This window comes from Zootoca vivipara, chromosome 1 (genome assembly GCF_963506605.1).
Source record: "Zootoca vivipara chromosome 1, rZooViv1.1, whole genome shotgun sequence".
Classification (NCBI taxonomy): Eukaryota; Metazoa; Chordata; class Lepidosauria; order Squamata; family Lacertidae; genus Zootoca; species Zootoca vivipara.
In genome coordinates, this window is record NC_083276.1 from 26387228 (window position 1) to 26405073 (window position 17846).

The window sequence follows — 17846 nt, forward strand, 5'->3', positions numbered from 1 at the left end:
GGTGGGGTGCCATGTAGTTTTTTTATTTAAAAAAATGTTGCACAAGAAGGAGTTGAAAATTCTGAGAATAAATTGCCCGCATTTTCACATTAATGTATTTCGTTTTCACAGCAACACCAGCTGCTTGTAATGAACAGAAGGGAATCTTACGAGATGTTGGAATTGCTGAAATAGAAATAAAAAAACCATTCTCTTTTCTCCTAGAATGCTGCTTTAAAGGGCAAGAAAGTGCTTGAATAGTTGAGCTCATAGGCAATGTTGAATTATTCTAGTCTATGAGTAAATAATGTAGTGCATGGTAGAGAATACTGGATCTTGCAGTGACCAATAAAAGTCAGTAAGTCTGTGTGCATTAAGTGGGTTGGCATACAAAGCGGATTATTGATTACTAGCTATAATGGGAACATTTATGATGAAGGGGGAATACTAAATGCTTAATAGAGTGGGGGCAAAATCCTTGCTCACACATGACAACCTAAACAGTTGAAACTGCAGCCTTGTCTTCAGTAACTGGATTCCAAACTTCTTACTGTAAGATGAGCTGTGGGTTGTACAGGGCATTTTCCCCCCTTGGTTTTCAACTGCCTTCCACCCCTAAGTTCAACTGCACAGATGATAATTTCTCTACGAATCCTATTTTGGCATAGCTAAATGAGGGTGTATAGTCATACCAGGTCTGCCCCAATGTATTTTGTCATGTGTGATGCAACTCCAATTAACATCTTGTAGAAACAGAAAGTGGCTTAAAAATGTACGTGGACCATTTCACACTTGACACCTCCTGTGCGGAAGGAAAATGAGTGTGTGGTACCATCATTACCAACCCCATTATGGTATTGATATTGAACTTTATGAGTTCTTGTTAGCTCTTTATACAGCAGCTGGCACCTTGTATTTGTGTTATCATCTATGTTTTATATTCCACCAAAGCACTTTATGTATGTGGCACTCTTAACACAACTTAAATCAGCCTTCTTAGATCTTAGTAGTATTGTACTGTCTTTGTACTGGAAGGGCAGAGAGGCCACTGAGAATTGAAGAATATTTTTTATACTCTCCTCCTTGTAATTTGCTGTATGGATTATATTATAGGGGTTGTGGGTGGGGTTGTTTTTACTATCGTAATTGCAGTTGTATATACAAGATGAGCACCGCAACCCCAGAGTCGTCTGTGACTGGTCAGGGGTCCCTTTACCTGCCATGGGACCTTCTGGTGAAGGGAGAGTAAGAAATACAATAAATAGCTGTAGGAAACACTGTTGTTGCCAGAAAATTGTGTGAACATTTGTTTTTCCCTGTATCCAGATGTTTGGAAGTCATTGCAGTTCTAAACAAACGTTTTCAGTGCGAAATTGGCTTTCATGTAGCTCTTACATACAATAATGTACATGCTATGTCATAATCAGTTTTACTTCTTTGTCCATTTATTCGTTTGACAAAAAGTATAACCCACTTTCCGACAACTGTTCTCTAAGGGTGATTACCACTGACAAAAAGACAAGTATCAGAAAAAACCTCAAGAAATTAGAATACAGCATCAATCATGGACAGGGTCAGTCGAATTAAAACAAAGCTGACATTAAAACATCTTAGCTGTAAAGATGCTTGCCTGAAGAGAAACACTCTTATACCTTGAATCTGTCGCACCAAACTTCGTTTAAAAATTGTTCTGGGAGTGTGAAAACGGGCTTTACTCATATGGTCTTCCCTTCTGCTGGCTGGTTTACTTGTACAGCGCTGTTTGCTGTTAGCTTTTTTGTGGCAGAGGTCAATTGATTTGCTTGGCTGGTGTGCTTCGGTGTGACACCTCCAGCGTGTGGTCGGGCATCTAACGAAGATTTCTTATTACTGCGTTCTATTTAATAATAACAACATATTCGGAACACATACAGTATCTCTGTTTCTAATCTCATTGGGTTTTTTTATGTCACTCTGTAAAACGTCATGTGCATTTATAATATACCGGTACTACCGATGACGACGCAGGTGGAGGATTGCGCGCGGTTATTTTGCATTTTACAGTTAAAGCCTTAAATAAGAATGAAAATAGACGGTCAACCCTTCGGCATCTCCGAGGGGGTCGAGAGAGCAGGAGAGAGCGAGGAAACACCCTGGGAGAGCCTTGCCACGCCCTCCTTCCCCGCCAGCCAATCCCGACCCTCTTTCGCTCTCCCCGGCTTCGGATCCTGCCCAATGGAGGCTCTCCCCTGCGCGGATTCCTTCCCTCGAAGGGAAGGGAGGAGAGAGCCAGGAGTGTAGCCCACTCGCTCCAAGAGGGGATGGCAGAGCTCGGCTTCCTCTGCTTGGATCGCCTGCCGCTGAACTTTCCTGCCGGGATTTAAATTTTCCCCATCTCCCCACCACAGCCTTTCTCCCTTTCAACACACACCCTTTTGCTGGAGGGAGAGAGGAAAAGACTGCGTGGCGCTTCCAAGGTAACCCGATCTCTTGCTGCACTCACACCACGTTTGTATTTCTTGCTCTTCTGCAAACCAAACGAGGCAGGTGGAGGGCAGGGTAAGGCCAAGTAGCCAGCCACTGCCTCGGCCCCCGGCCGCAGATATTGCCGGTGTGTGATTGCAGCCTCGCCCCGCCGTGGGAACATGTGCGCGTCGCCGCGTCCAGGTCTCCCCCGGGTTTCGCCTGGGCTGCGCGGAGGAGTACTTTCAGCCTGCGAAACTGCACCGGGTGCCTGGCGGGGACTGGAGAGCACCACGCTTGGCTGTTGGCGGAGCGTGGAAATCCCTCCCAGCTAAACAAAGAAGACCGAGATACTTAGCCCGCCTTGCAGTCCTTCTGCCTGGAAAGTAGCTCGGCGAACGCCGGGCTCGCCGCTGGGTAGGGCGCGGTGGAGGTGAAGGAAGGGACACTGGGTTTATAGAGGGTGGGTTTTTTACGCTTGGCTTTTTTTTAAACCCCCCCCTTTTTTTGTAAATGATTTGCTAGAAATCGGCGCCGGGGAGATCCGCGATTGCCCACGACCGGCGGTGGGAATCGCTCTTTGTATTATATAGCCTGTGACACACGGACGCTGTTGGGTTTGTTTGTCTGTCTGTCTGTCTGTCTGTTGCTTTTAAACTCTCCTAGGGGACGACTCTCGGTCTGGAGATCGGGTGCTTTTGGAGGGGTGATCTTCCCCCCTTTCCCCTCACCCAAATGTTCCCACTTTAGCAGCGCTCTGTTGCTCCCGGTTGATGGTGCCCCTTTCAAGCACTCTCCTCTCTCTTCAGTCTGTACTCGAATCTGTTCGAGCACCTGCTTAAAGGGAAAGCGGTTATTTCTCTCGTTGGTCCTAGCAACCCTTTAGTGTCTCTTGTCTCTTTCCGGAATGCATTATCTTCCCAGACATTAGCACCCGCAGGGCTTCAGAAAAATGCAAGTCGATAATGTGTTGGGAGTCCCCCCCCTTCTCTTCTCAATGCATCCATTATTGACTTCTATCCTTTTAACATACCAGAGTTTTTAGGTGGTGTTCCTGGAGTTTAGGGAAAAGGAAAAGGCAGTTATATAATGCAAGAAATTGCTTGGTTCTGTTTCATGCTAGGAATCAGAAATATACCATTTAGGCAGACTAAGAAGGTAGAGATGGGATTGTGTATGTGTGTGTGGTAAAACTGTTGTTGTCTGAAGTTGAGTAGGCTGTAGGCATTAAGAGCAGGCAGATCTTACCTTTGGAGCACAATCCATCAATAGGTCATCAGTCTTTTGTACACGTCTTGTTCATGTACATGCTCTTGTCCAAGAGAACTTCCAGGGAGCTGTGAGCCTCATGTCAGTGGGAAAGTTGGGTGCTGTGTGGATTTTCCATCTCTGGTACCAGAATGCCTCGCAAGGGCCAGCCCTGTGGCTAGAAAGTTCTCACAGTAATGTGAATAGCATTTCTCACATTAACTTCTGAACTAAATTAAACAGGTGCATTCATCACTTTCCAAAGAGGAATGAAAGCCTGGTATGGAAAAAGTAACAGATATGTGGCTTTCTGAGAGAGAGAAAACGCTCAAACTCCTGCTGTGAGAAGAATAGGGGGTCTCCTAATGGCTCTCTTCACCCTTAATTAATTACAGTTCCCGTGATTCTTTGGTAGAAGAAGCCATGTCTGTATGGTGCTGTTTTCATTTACAGTGCAGATGGAGCCTTAGACTTTGAACTTTATGGTCCTGGGACAGGGGTGTTCTTTAGATGATGGTGCATTTAGATTGGAATACTTCACTTCAAAATGTGGCAAGCTAGCCCTGAAAAACTTGGGGGCCCCTCTTGCTCAATCTTCTGAGTAAGGCCTTGGACTTCTTCCCCAAAGCACGACCTTGACAGCACTTGTCAAGGCTCAGCATTAAGCCTCCATCTGGGAGCAAACATTGGTTCAAGGCCATGCTTTAAATGTAGGAATGTAAAAAGGGCCATCCTAGGCCAGACAAAAAGTCCAGAACCCAGTCCCTCAAAGCTCCTCTGCAGTAACTTGGGGTCTTGACGATCCACAAGGGCCAGCCAGATGTCTCTGGGAAGCCCACAATCAGAGCTGGAAGGCAACAGCCCCCTCTACCCAGTGCCTTTGAAAAACTGGTATTCAGCTCCATGCTCTTCAACATGGAGCCTCCATATAGCCATCAGTTTGTTTGTTTGTTATATTTTTATCCTGCTTTTCAGCTAATTATTGCCTCCCCAAGTGGCTGAAATGAATTAAAAATAAACAATACAAGCACTGCCATCAAGTCTGGAGCTTCTGTAATTGGACCTGGCCCTATTGTTTTGGCAGGTAAAGCAGGAGCCATGGCAAGGTGTTGGTAGGAGTAGCTGTGCATGCCATGCTGCCCTCTGGTCTAGGGAAGGATATTACCCCATTACCAGTGTTGAAATAAGATTCAACTGCCTGTCAGGTCAGCTTCTATGTGTGAAGTTGGGGTTGAAGTGTGGGTGGCACCATGTCATCCTTTGCCTGAGGCAGCAAAGGATTTTGAGCAAGCCCAGGTCCTACTGATGGTAGCTCAAGACTCCTAGACATTCCCCCAAACTGAGACATAAGGGGGAAATGCATCTCTCTAGTTCTTCAGGACCTGCCCATGCAAAGTTGGAATGTCCACTCCCCATCTGGAATTCGTCCCAAGTGGAAAATAATAGGTTGGCATCCATCTGTCTCAGGAGACAATGGAGGGGTGCCCATTGTGGGTGAAGTCAACCTGTTGGAAGGTTACAGGGCCTCCTGTGGCTGTAGAGGCCGATATGGGAGAGCCATGTTTCGTTGCAGCTGGGGCAGATGAAGGTGTCTGGTTGTGCTTCTCCTCCCAGCAGTCATTCCTCCTCTGGTCATTGCTATACGACCTGACTGCCTCCAGGCAGGGATTCCCGTATGGCGGGGTTGATGTTACCTTCCTTCGTGTCACATTTGGAGAAATCTTTAACGGGTCTGGTGTCTGGTTAAATAAGGAAAATAAAATTACTGCACATCTTGCTTGCATCATAGGTCTCTCTTGTTAACCTCATCAGTCTGTCCCCGGCAATGGCGGTTTTAGGGAAGCGCAGGAAAGAGGGGTCTGCTCCAAAATGCTGGCAGCTCCTTTAGTCAGGTTCTGCAGTTCACACAGCTCTGCAGCTCTTCAGGCAAAAATGTCTTCAGTAGGGTAGGAGAAGGCTGCTCTTCAGGAGGCATCACCTTAGCATTCTCAAGGGAAGGAAAACAACTTCACAGCCCTGCCTCTTAGCTGTCTTCACCAGCCCTCTCACAGCTGCCCGCTTCTCCACCAAAAGGGAGCAGGCTGGGCTTACCCTCTGTTATTGCTAGACAAAACATCTCACAAAGACTCTCCAGACAACATTCCCCCACCCACCCTGGATGGCATCATTCTTGGACCAATAAGTGCTTCCTTTGCACATGTGTAAACTTAAAAAAAAATCACTTTCAAAAAGGATCCCTTGGCCACAAAATAGTACTTTGAAGGATACATGTGGGGACTTGGTTAGTTCTGTAAGTGCATCACCTTCAGTTGTGCAAGATTCGTATACAGTGTATCTTTTGTCAATGTAGTGGTTCTGTTGCAAAGAGATTAACCTTTTGAAAGCCCTCAAAATAGCAATATTGTGTCACTTTCAGAAATTCAGGCCTTCCACTGGAACAGCTTGGGGATTTAAACCATCTTGTCAATGATTGGGTAGGGCTGTCACATGGAAGATGGAGCAAACTTGTTTTCTCCCTCTCTGGAGGATAGGACCCGAACCAATGGATTCAAGTTACAAGAAAGGAGAAACTGACAAAACATCAGGAAGAACTTTCTGACAGTATGAGCGGTTTGGCAGTGGAACAGACTCCGTTGGGAGGTTGTGGACTCTCCTTCCTTGGAGGTTTTGAAGCAGAGGTTGGATGGCCATCTGTCATAGAAGGTGTTGTGTATTGGTTTAAATTGTGTACCTGAATCTCACTGTTAAGTTCTGTAACTACCTTTCCCGCTCCAGGAGGATTCAAACGGGTGTGGTGACATAGAAAAAAAATCCTTCAGTAGCACCTTAAAGACCAACTAAGTTTTTATTTTGGTATGAGCTTTTGTGTGCATGCACACTTCTTCAGATACACTTGAAACAGAAGTGTCAGACCCTATATATATACAGAGGGTGGTGGGGGTGGGTGATGGGCTGATGGGAGTGGTAAACCTATAGATGGCTGTTAATGACTGCTGATGACTGCAATTAGTCCTGGGGGGGTGTTATCTCATTATGCATGATCAAGCTTTCTTTAGCCCCTCAGCCCTTGCTTCCCCCCCCCCAGGACTAATGCACACGAAAGCTCATACCAAAATAAAAACTTAGTTGGTCTTTAAGGTGCTACTGAAGGATTTTTTTTCTATTTTGCTTCGACTCAGACCAACACGGCTACCTACCTGTAACTAGAACTATGGGTGTGGTGACAGTTGCTATTGGTTAACTTGTTAGTACAATTTGGATCCTTACTATGATTGGGTCCCACCAAAATCTAAATGTATCCTTTCCCCAACTCCTGTTCCTGAGAGTATAAAAGAAGCTCGTCCTTTCCCTCCACCCCAGTTAAATTTCTACTGCAATAAAGAAGATTGTTTTTGTTAGACTTGACTCCTAGCATATCCTTGCTAGCATGCTGAGTCACTACCAGAGCTGATCACAGAAGAGCTGACATCTGCACCCACAACTTAACAGATGCTTTAGCTGAGATTCCCGCATTGCAGGGGGTTGGGCTAAATGACCCTTGGGGTCCCTTCCAACTCTACGATTCTGTGATTCTAAGAGTAGATACAGTCATCTGTTGCCACCTGAGAGCCTTGACTTGCTGCATATATTTATGTTGTTGTTCCCCATTTTTACCCAGCAAGGAGAGAATTTTAGATCAAGGACTGTGAGAAATGAATTGGTTATGTAACAGTGAACTAGTTCCCCCCCTCCTTGACAGACTGTCTAGTACAAAGGCTCCCACCCACCTGCCACAGGTGAGGTTTTCTCCCTGGCTGCAGAAGACTTTGTGAAATGGAGTTTTGCACATACATATTTTATAACCGCAAAATTTATAGAGGCTTCCTTCCATTTGCTTTGTCAAAATGTTCCGTGTGGGAAGAATCACATTCTTTCGTGTTTACTACTGGAACTGACTTTTCTGCTTGCAGTCTTTTCTGCTCAGTCCTAGTGTGAAGAAAGTAATTTTGCATGAGTTGTAAATGAAATAAGAAAATGCCCACAAGCATTGCCAGGGAAGGGCAGGGAGAGCGAGACTGAGACCGACCATTAGTGGGGAAGGATATGCCTCCAGAATAACCACACCTACCATTTTCTATGCATTTTTAATCCATCATGTCCATTATCCCTCCAGGTTTACTAATTGTTGCAAATTATTAACACCAGTGCAGGAATTTATGTCAGTATCTGACTTCATCATCTGGAGATATCACTGTGTATCAGTGCCAGTGACTGATCAGGTTGGGCAGTGGCCAAGGGCCCCAGAGGCTGAGAAGGACCTCTCACCAATCCATCCCAACGGGCCCCAGGACGACCATCTTAGCAGTAGGTTAGCAGACATTTTGGAATGGGAGTGAAGCTTCCATCCACAATGGCTTCCCACTATCTTAATTTACTTCTACCCATGGATCTATAAATGTATAAAATCTAGAGATTTTGTCAATGCTATTTTTCTAGAAAAAGAGGTGCCATGAACACCTCCCTTGTTTTCTTAGAACAGTAATGCCACCCACCTGAGAGATGATGGAATTGAGTTCCAGCAAGTTCTGGCTGAAAGAAAGCCCTGGTTCTCGTGGATACAGGTGAAACTCGGAAAATTAGAATATCGTCAAAAAGTGCACTTATTTCAGTAATGCAACTGAAAAGGTGAAACCAATACATGAGATAGATGCATGACATGCAAAGCATGTAATTGTAATTATTTGTTGTTAGGCAGGTCAATTATAAATGGAATGTAATGAATGAATGAATGTAATAGCGATGTTTATTTTTGTATTATTGTAACCATTTGTTTTATTACTGTGGAATTTCCAAAAGAAAGCATTTGTAAAAATTAAAAGAAAAATTAAAAATAATAAGTTGCATTACTGAAATCAATGCACTTTTCGACGATATTCTAATTTTCCGAGTTTTCCCTGTATATAGGCTAGCATTGCTGCTCACTACTAAAATGCCTTCAGGGGATCTGGCAGGGAGCGGTGTTGCTGCTCTTGCAAACAACAGGAGAAAAATACTGTGTGACCTGTGATGGGGGGTAGTATTGATGAAGTATTGCTTCAAGCCCTCTAACGATCTTCAGTTGCTTCTGCGGTAGAGATGAAGAATGAGGAATATCACAGTCCAGTGTGTTATCTCTCTGAGCAGGGCAGTAGCAAAGAGAACTCAATTTTTCCCAAAGCAGAGTTGGATCTGCCAAGTGTGTAAGGGAAATAGGAATATATATCCGTTCTTATTTCATGTGATAGAGTGGCCTATTCCTGTATTCCACCATGTGCATAACCTATGTCCCCTGGCCCTGTTTGACCTGGCCCTTGGTTTAGAGTAGCCATCCCCAGCTTGCTGCCCTCCCATCAGGGATAATGGGAGTTTTAGTCCAAAGATATCTGCAGGTTTGGGAAGGCTGGTTTACAGCATTTTAACAAGCAAGGCCTATACGTGGGTCTACAATCCTCTCCATGCAATTGATATATGCCATACAGCAGTAATCCTATTTGAGTTTTGACAAACCAGCTGTGCTTTTGCTATGAAAACCATCTTTTAATTTTCAGTGCCATTATGTAATGGGAAAATGTGCTGTAATACAGCATCAATGTTAAAACACTGAGACTCAATAAGTAATGTTTCAAGCTGATTGTTTCCATAACTGGATTTTTTTTTAATGGTCAAGGCAATAGTTTCCTGCCATGTCTCTAATGAGTCTTTTTCACAGGAGAACACTGCTTGCTGTGAAGTAATACATTTTGATTCTTATTGTGCTACAGTACCTGCTTAAATCTCAACAGAGCCATAATTCTAAACACAGTGGGGTTGAAATCTCAGCAGATCCACATCAGTTAGTGCTGTAACTCAGTGCTCCCCAACCTTTTTATCGCCACGGACCAGTCAACGTTTGATAATTTTACCGCGGCCCGCTGAGGGGGGGGGACATTGTTTATATTTTATTTAGATTGTTTTGATTTAATAATTTTAATTTAATTGTATTTAAATGTTCCTTGGGCGGCCCAGTACCAATTGATCCACGGACCGGGACCGGTCCGTGGCCCGGGGGTTGAAGACCACTGCTGTAACTCATCACTTTATATTGACGGTCAACTAATGCAATGGAAACAGCTGAGACTCTCATGGCACCTTGAAGACCCATAAATATAGGGTGGCATAAGCTTTTGTGGCCAAAAAAGATTGTTTCAGCTTCCTGCTCTTCAAAGAGGCACCAGATGCCAAAAGGCATATGCTGACAGGGCCACCACACCCACAGGTACTCGTGTTTTTCATGCACACCCACCAAACCTCAGGTCAGTGCAGCATTTCAGATATGGGCATGCACAGTCCCAAGCCATTTGAGGCTTTGCAGGAAAGTAGTAGCACCTTTTGCTATGGTCCATGGGGTCACGAAGAGTCGGACACGACTAAACGACTAAACAACAACAACAGTAGCACCTTTAAGAGCCCAGGAATGAGCAAGACAAAAATAGGGTGAAATTACACTCTGATCGCACAGTTGCAGACCTTTTTCATTTCGTTTCACTTTTAATTTGTACACCTCCTTTCTATATTGCTGTACACATGGCAGTTTACAAGCTGAAGAAACAACAAAATAGACACCAGAGATCAAGAGCTGGGCAACGATATTGTGGACCATTTGTTATACCTTTCCAGTTCTGTAGAGCATGATGACTGTGGCCAAATCCCTTTTTCCAGGAAAGGGTGCAACAGCCAAAGCTGGTAAAAGGCACTGATACTCAACCATGTAGGTGTGCCAGATCAACAAGCGCTAGCAACCTGTTAGCCTGAGACTTAAGGGGGAGTGCGACACCTAACCCTGGATCAGATGATTTGCTGAACCAACAGCATTTGCTTCTTAAATGGATTAAATTTCATTTAAGTGCACATCTAGTCCTTTACTGATATCAAATATTAGTTTGGGACAGTGATGGCGAACCTATGACATACGTGTCAGAAGTGACACGCAGAGCCCTCAATGCTGGCACGCACCCCATCGGCCCATTCACGCTGTTGTCCCGCCCCCCCCCATTTGTTCTCCTGCTCTCTCCTCAGCTTGTCTCTGATCCTTTGTTGCTGCTGCTGCTGGTGGTAGCCAGAGATTGGTTTTTAACCCTTTCTGTGCTGTTTTTTTCAGGCGCTTTGGCAGATGTTGATTGGGTGTAACAGCGTTCATTTTTTAACCTGTTCTGTGCTGGGGATTTTTGGTGCTTTGGCAGACTATGTTGGTGCTGCATGTTAGTTCCAGCGAAGGTATTATTCATTTATTTCTGTTCTCTTCCCCCCCAAAAAGTGCAGCAGCTTTGGGGCACCCCCCCAAAAAAGCAAAGCAACTTTTGCACTCCCCAAAAAAACCCTCCAAAACTTTGGTCAGCAGCTCCCCCACAAAAGCTCAACAACTCTGGGCACTTTGTGATAAATAAGGGTTTTTTGGTTTGGTTTGGTTAAATAATTAGTTTTTGGTTTATTAAATACAGTTATATATTACAATTATACATTTTTGTTATTTAAACTATAAATATCGCAAAATTATAGTTTTTTTTCTCAAAGTGACACACCACCCGAGTTATGCTCAGTTTTTTGGCGAATTTTGACACACCAAGCTCAAAAGGTTGCACATCACTGGTTTAGGATTTCTAGTCTTCCTAGGATCTGCTGAAAGCTGCGTGCTGGCTCCTCGTCCCAAATCTCTCCTGATAATTGCACCCAAAAGTTTCATGTTGCTACTTCGCTTGCTTTGTCCGATGGGTTGCTGTCTTTTCCACGTTATAAAATATTTGCTGTTTCGGAATTTTACAGACTTGGGGGCAGGGCTTTGCTTGAAGGAGGGCTTGAGACTAAGACAGTATAGTGAAGTGGGTACAGAAATGTGCTTTTATCTCTTTACCATTTCCTGCCACCACAATGCATTTTTTTCATTGCCCCTCTGAATTCCAGGTAGGGCTGGTGGGGAGGGAATCCCGTCTGAACCCTGGAGAGCGGCTGCGAGTCAGTGCAGGCAACACTGAGCTAGGTGGAGCGTTGATCTGACTCAATATAGTGCAACGTCCTATGTTCCAATCACTCTTCGGAGTTGCAATGAAGGGGCAGTTTAGCTAAGAATCTGAAAATGTGCATCACTCGATGGCCGAAATCTCAAGCACATGTGAAATGGCAATAAACTGAATTGACAGCCTGCTGACCTTGCAGTTTATCTAAAATTTGCTGCATGTAGGGCCTCCAACAAATGATTACTCCAGAGTGGTAAAATAATATTACTTTTACCACTATTGAGGGCAGAGACAGCTCTGGGTTTGAGGGGGCAAAAAGCCCACAAGTATTGGCCCCTTGGGGGTAGGGGCAAGAGCACTTCTAATTTCCCACAATGCCCCTGATGTGGCATCACTGTGCACCATATCGGGAAAATAAATGGCAGCTTCCAAACCCAGGGTAAGTATCAGTGGTTGGCCTTACTGAGTTGCTAGGGCTTTGACAGCTGCCTGACGACAAGAGCAGCTTGCAGGTTGCTGTGGGAGAGAGCGCAATTTGAACTGTCTGCCTTGGGCCCCTAAATGACTTGGGTCTGTCTGTGAAGGAGTGCTGGTTTAGGACACCCCTTGGACAAAACCCCTCTCCTGCTGGGATGTGGGCCATCAGCAGGATGCATGAACCATGCTGACTTTTGACACCGGCCTTGATTAGCATTGCAGTGGCTTGCCTGCTAGTCTCTTGAGTTAGATCCCAAGGTTTGCAAAAAGAGGAGAAGTTATGCCCCTGTTCTGCGCTGGGACTCTGCCATCCAACCCTCAGAGTTACTGTATGGGCGTTCAGTGACTCATAGGGTCATTAGGGTCTTGCTCATATATTATGAGTCGCTTCTGTGGTTGGATACTCCTCCATTAAGACTATTTTGGGCACAAAGAGCTGTTTTCATTTTGCAGATGAACTACCCAAGCCTTCTTTCAGCCATGGCCTAACAGGAAGATGAATAGTGGCACTCTTGTCACACCTGCTGCTCGCTTCAGCCCCAAAGCAAGGAGGAATACTGTCAGAATTTAGCTGTTAAAAGACCAACCTGCCTAACTGCGCAGCAGAGTTTTGTTTTCCATGTTTAAACTCTCAGTCTTGGTGAATTTTCATTTGGTTGTGGGAGGGGATATATTTGGCGTGTGTTTTTTTATGGAAGTGGAAAGGGGGTGGTGACAGGTAAACACTGCCTCAGTGAGGAGAAACAATTCTACCTCCATGACGGGCCTGCTTCATCCTCTCTCCTTTCAGAGGTTTTTCTTAGACACTGAAATAAAATAAAAAAATTCCTTCAGTAGCACCTTAAAGACCAACTAAGTTTTTATTTTGGTATGAGCTTTCGTGTGCATGCACACTTCTTCAGATACACTCGTGCATGCACACGAAAGCTCATACCAAAATAAAAACTTAGTTGGTCTTTAAGGTGCTACTGAAGGAATTTTTTTATTTTGCTTCGACTCAGACCAACACGGCTACTTACCTGTAACTGAAATAAAAGAAAGCATTCTCCTCAGCTCCCTGAGCATGTGAAACTCTTGATAAAGCCTTTTGCCTGTTCACGTCCTGCTCTCTTCAGATTTCGTTCAGGACTTTCTCAGCTAGGCTGCTTGGGGAGAGAGCAAGGCTCTGTTAAAAAATTACTCACATTACAGATGTTTCAGCAAGCCAAAAGAACTGTGCAGTTGGTCAGGTGGGAAAAACAGCAAAATATTGAGGTCAGTCTATCCCTCCCTCTCTCAGGGGCAAACCCAAAAAGAACACACACTGCCCATGACCTTAAATGTCTTGAAAATAGTTTTCTGTAACTAGCCTGCTTGCTTAAACAGCAAGTGTGAGCCATGGCATCAAAAATGGCTTCTGGGGCTGAGCTCTGATTAACTCTTGACTCAAATTAAGTCCACCTGGCTAGAGTCCACCTCCTCCCATCCCACATTATCCACCCTTATCCAGCTTCCTTGTCCCTGGCAGGGAAACAAGCTGGCAAGTTTTCTTCGCAGTTGTGAAGTTTTCAGTAAATCACTCTTAACTCTCTTTCCCCATCAAAACATTACACTGCCTTAAAGCATTGAGTACACACACAAAAAGTTCTCGGTAGAAATAGAAAGATGATTAAAAGTAGGGGCCAGGAGATCTGAAAAACGGGGCTTGGGTTCCCTAGGAAACCTAACAGTGCCTCTTTCCCTGTGACATGTTAGTTGCCAGATTATTTTAAGAAGTGATACTGCAGAGTTGCGGTATTTATTTTATGTAGTTCAGAGAACAATTACCTACCTCTCCAAGGAACATACAGTAATTCGTTGGTTTAATGCTGACCCCATTTGCTAGTTGGTTTTGCAAAACTCTACCAGTTCTTTCTACACGGCACTTTTAAACTCTTTGACACTGGATAGCTGGGCAGCATACACAAACAGGGCTGCGGTTTCAAATTCAGTTTATCAGTGGAAACCTCTGGTTACAAAGGGGGCATCCTGCTTAAATTGTGCTAGAAAAAAAACATGCATTTGGTATTGGAATCTGGTTATGGAGGTTGTTAGGAAGGAGCTGGGATTGCTCTTGTAGCAAGAAACCTAGATCCCATATTTGGTATTGTGTGCTTGCCATAAGATCAGGATGGTACTAGAAGATTATTTGTTGTTCCATAAGGGTCTTCTTTGAAGACCAACTTTATTGAAGTCAATGTAGCTTTGGAACTGGAATTTCAAGATCTAGATTTTTCCAAGTGGAAACTCTCAACTTCAGCAAAATAAATAGAGGTGCACATTCCCTTTTGAACACGTTGATACTCGGAGCAAATAGAGAGAAAAGATAGTGGTATAATCCAACTATTTTAATCTCCACTTAAATCTCTTTAGTCTAAGATAATATTCCCCAGCTTGGTGCCCTCCAGATGCTATAGACTCCAACTCCCACCACCCTCAGGCAGTATAGCCAGTGGTCAGGACTGATGGGAGTTGCAGTCCCAAAAACATTTGGAGAGCACTATATTTGGGAAAGCTTTTGAATTTATTTAGTAGCCTTAATCTCCCTCAGTTTAAATGTTACCTGGTCAAAAGAGCCAAAGTCCCAATTCCAGAAAAAATAGGTTGCCTGATTTACACTTACACTTACTTACACAAATTCCATATGCAAGCAACAGTAGACCTCCTTCAGAATCGCCCAGGGCCAGCCCAATCCATTTTGCCATTTGAAGCAAGACTAGTAATAGTTGGATTTTATCCCTGCCCAGCCAAAACATATCTAGGAATTTCACAAGAAGGTACTGAATCTCCAATAAGATTGACATAATGTCTTTATTTCAAGGGAGTTACTTTGGAATAAAACATGCCCAGACCAGCCAGTTGTGTTTTATTCTGCAAAGGCTGCAGACGCAGGGAGTGAATGAAATAATAGAAAAGTGCTTAAGCAAGCATACCCCAATATCCTTCCCTCTCCCTCAGAAATGCCTGCTTCCTTTTTAAAAATGAAAGCTAAGAGCCTACCCAACCCCCAAATCCTACCCCTTCTGCCCATCTGTCAGGAGCTCACAAGCCTGAAATTTGCTCTCTCCTGCTGTAGTTCAGTAGCACTTTCCTGTATGTTTCCCACAGCAAATGGTATTCAGAGACACTGGAGGTAATCTTTGCTAGTAGCCATTTATACCCTTGTACAATCAAATTGTGGGTTTCTAATATTTTTTTTCCCTCTCCTGACAGCTGCCGTGTCAGGAATGAAATGAATTTTTTAAAAATGACAACTTTGCAACAAAGTGGGCTGTCTGCTGTCTACTGTCTGCCGGCGATGTGAATGAAGATGAGTAGCGACTTGCAGCGAGCATGACATCACTTGCCAACGTCATTGCTTCCCAGCAGTCAGAGTGGGTCTCCTTCAACGATGGGCTGCTGCTACCGGCTGCCTCCCAGGGTAGGCAAATTCCTTCCCTCTGATGAAACAGGCTGTTGCTGTATCTTGATATAAATAAGTTAGTCAAAGGAAACAAGGCAACTCTTTTACTCCATTCCAAAGCCCTCTGTGTGTGTGGTTTTTTTTACAAGTCCAGCCTCTTCTCCATTCATTCAGCATAGACACAAACTGATGGGTCTTCCTCCCATTGGGTTTTGTGTTTTCCCAGTTGCATGTCGCACACAGACCTACTAAAATGGAGAAACTCCTTGCATGAATGGGAATTGCTTGTGCTTGTGCTCAGGGGTGCCTGAGGTAAAACAGGAAGCTGTTCCACCACCCTGCCATAGCCTCGCCTACTAGGGTCTCACAGCAGCTTCCGGTGAGATATTGTGAGAGCTCACAAAAGCTCTGCGAGATCTTGCCAGAGTTCCATGAGATTTTGCAAGACCTGGCTGGAAGCCACTGTTGCGCAGTCCCACCAGCAAGAGCACCCCCCCCCAAAAAATGGGACTCTGCCACCCAAGCCAGCAGCTTCAGTCTACCTCATGGGCAGGCCAGCCCTGCTCCAGCAGCAGTTGTGACTTTTACTAGCATGAGTCTGTAATAGAGCAAATAGAGCAAAGTAATGGATAGAGCAGGGATGAAGAGCCTGTGGTCCTATAGACGTTGCTGGAGTCCAGCTCCCATCAGCCCCAGCCAGTTTGGCTGATAGTCAAGGATGATGGGAGCTGTAGTCCAGCAATATCTGGAAGGCCATAGGTCTCCCAACTCTGGGATACAGGGTTTTGGACTCAGAACTAGGTTGAATTCCTTCTTCAACTCACAGGGAGAACTTGAGTCAAGGACTCTACCAGCCTATCCTGCTTTAAAGTGTAGTTATGGAGTTAAAATGGGGTCACCCTAAGCTCCTTGGAAAGGATTTGATTACATGTGGGTAGCTATGTTCAGTTTTTATATACCATGACTTGCTCAGTATAATGACACTGGGACACAGTATTACATGTACTATGCATTACAAAGTCTCTTTAATGGTGGAGAGGAGAATGACTCAACCTGGGCTGCCATGTTTCTTATAACAGGTAGTTTCACTCAGAAGCATAAAGCTGTAATATTGCCCTATACACATTAAACATGTACAGTGGTACCTCGACATCTGAATGACTCGACTTCCGAAGGTTTCGACTTCCGAAGTCGACAAACCCGGAAGTCTTTTCGCCGTGCGCGCATTCTGTGCCTGCGCAGAAGCGGCGTTTGCGGTCGGCGCATGCGCAGAAGTGCAAAATCATGTTTCATGCATGCGCAAAACGGGTGCTTCGACAACCGAAGACTTTGACTTACGAAGACCGCCGCAGAACGGATAGCCTTCGTAAGTCGAGGTACCACTGTACAAATGATGAAAAAGGATGTTTAAAAATTACTTGTTACTTCTACATTATATTGTGATTCTTCTTGCAGGCCAAACTGGAGAACCTCTTGAAAGGTTTCTGTCCTCCTCTGATACTTCTTCCGAAGGCATCCAAAACCTGGATGGAGAATTTCAGACACTTGCACATGCTGAGCTGGGAGATGGAATGGACAAAACTGCTGCAGACTCTGTGTCCGTATGTTTGCTTGAAAACCACCCATCTCCAAAGCCTGATCTGTCTTCATCATTCAGCACGTGGGTCCAGTTTGAAGATGCACCCTGGCCTAGCACGTCACCAGAGAATGCGCATACAGGTTGGAATGCTACACTATACTGAAGTCTTATTACAGTAATGCTTGCAAATGATTCCAGGTTCAGTCCCTGGCATTTTCAGGTAGGGCTGAGAGAGGCTCTTGTCCGAAACTCTCGAGAGCCACTTCTTGTGAATAACACTGAGCTGGAATGATCCTATGATGGAGTAGCAACAGGCTGCATTGATGCAGCTTATATGTGCTTAGATCATTGACCTCAAGAATAATACCCAACCTGACACAGTTTGGGGACTTCTGTGATATTTTATCTGGGCTTCTACATACTAGACCTCTTATGGCTTTGTCCTGCAAAGTAGTTAGTCCCTGGCTAAGATAGTTAAGAAGCCATCTCCTAGGCCTTGCCCCAAGTATTCCACAGATATTTTGGCTTGTTTATTGTCAACATCACATAAACACACACACCCCACACGCACACAGTGTCTAAAAGACTCTTTGCTACTCCATATAAACCTACCTTCTCTTTTAATACTGTTTCAGAGGCTGTGTTGATACTCCTTTCAAAGCTGAAGTATTGGCAACCGGAGAAAGGGCAT

The 17846-nt window shown here is 44.6% G+C and overlaps 1 protein-coding gene across 1 annotated transcript in view; it reads left to right on the plus strand.

Moving 5' to 3' along the window:
- The first annotated feature begins 2242 nt into the window (after nucleotides 1-2242).
- STON2 (stonin 2) overlaps nucleotides 2243-17846 on the plus strand; it is a 70274-nt gene continuing 54670 nt past the window's right edge. The window contains exons 1-3 of the mRNA XM_035107794.2: nucleotides 2243-2435; nucleotides 15387-15594; nucleotides 17032-17295. Of these exons, the coding sequence (XP_034963685.2) occupies nucleotides 15507-15594; nucleotides 17032-17295 (352 nt within the window). The 5' untranslated portion in view covers nucleotides 2243-2435; nucleotides 15387-15506. The remainder of the gene's footprint in view (nucleotides 2436-15386; nucleotides 15595-17031; nucleotides 17296-17846) is intronic.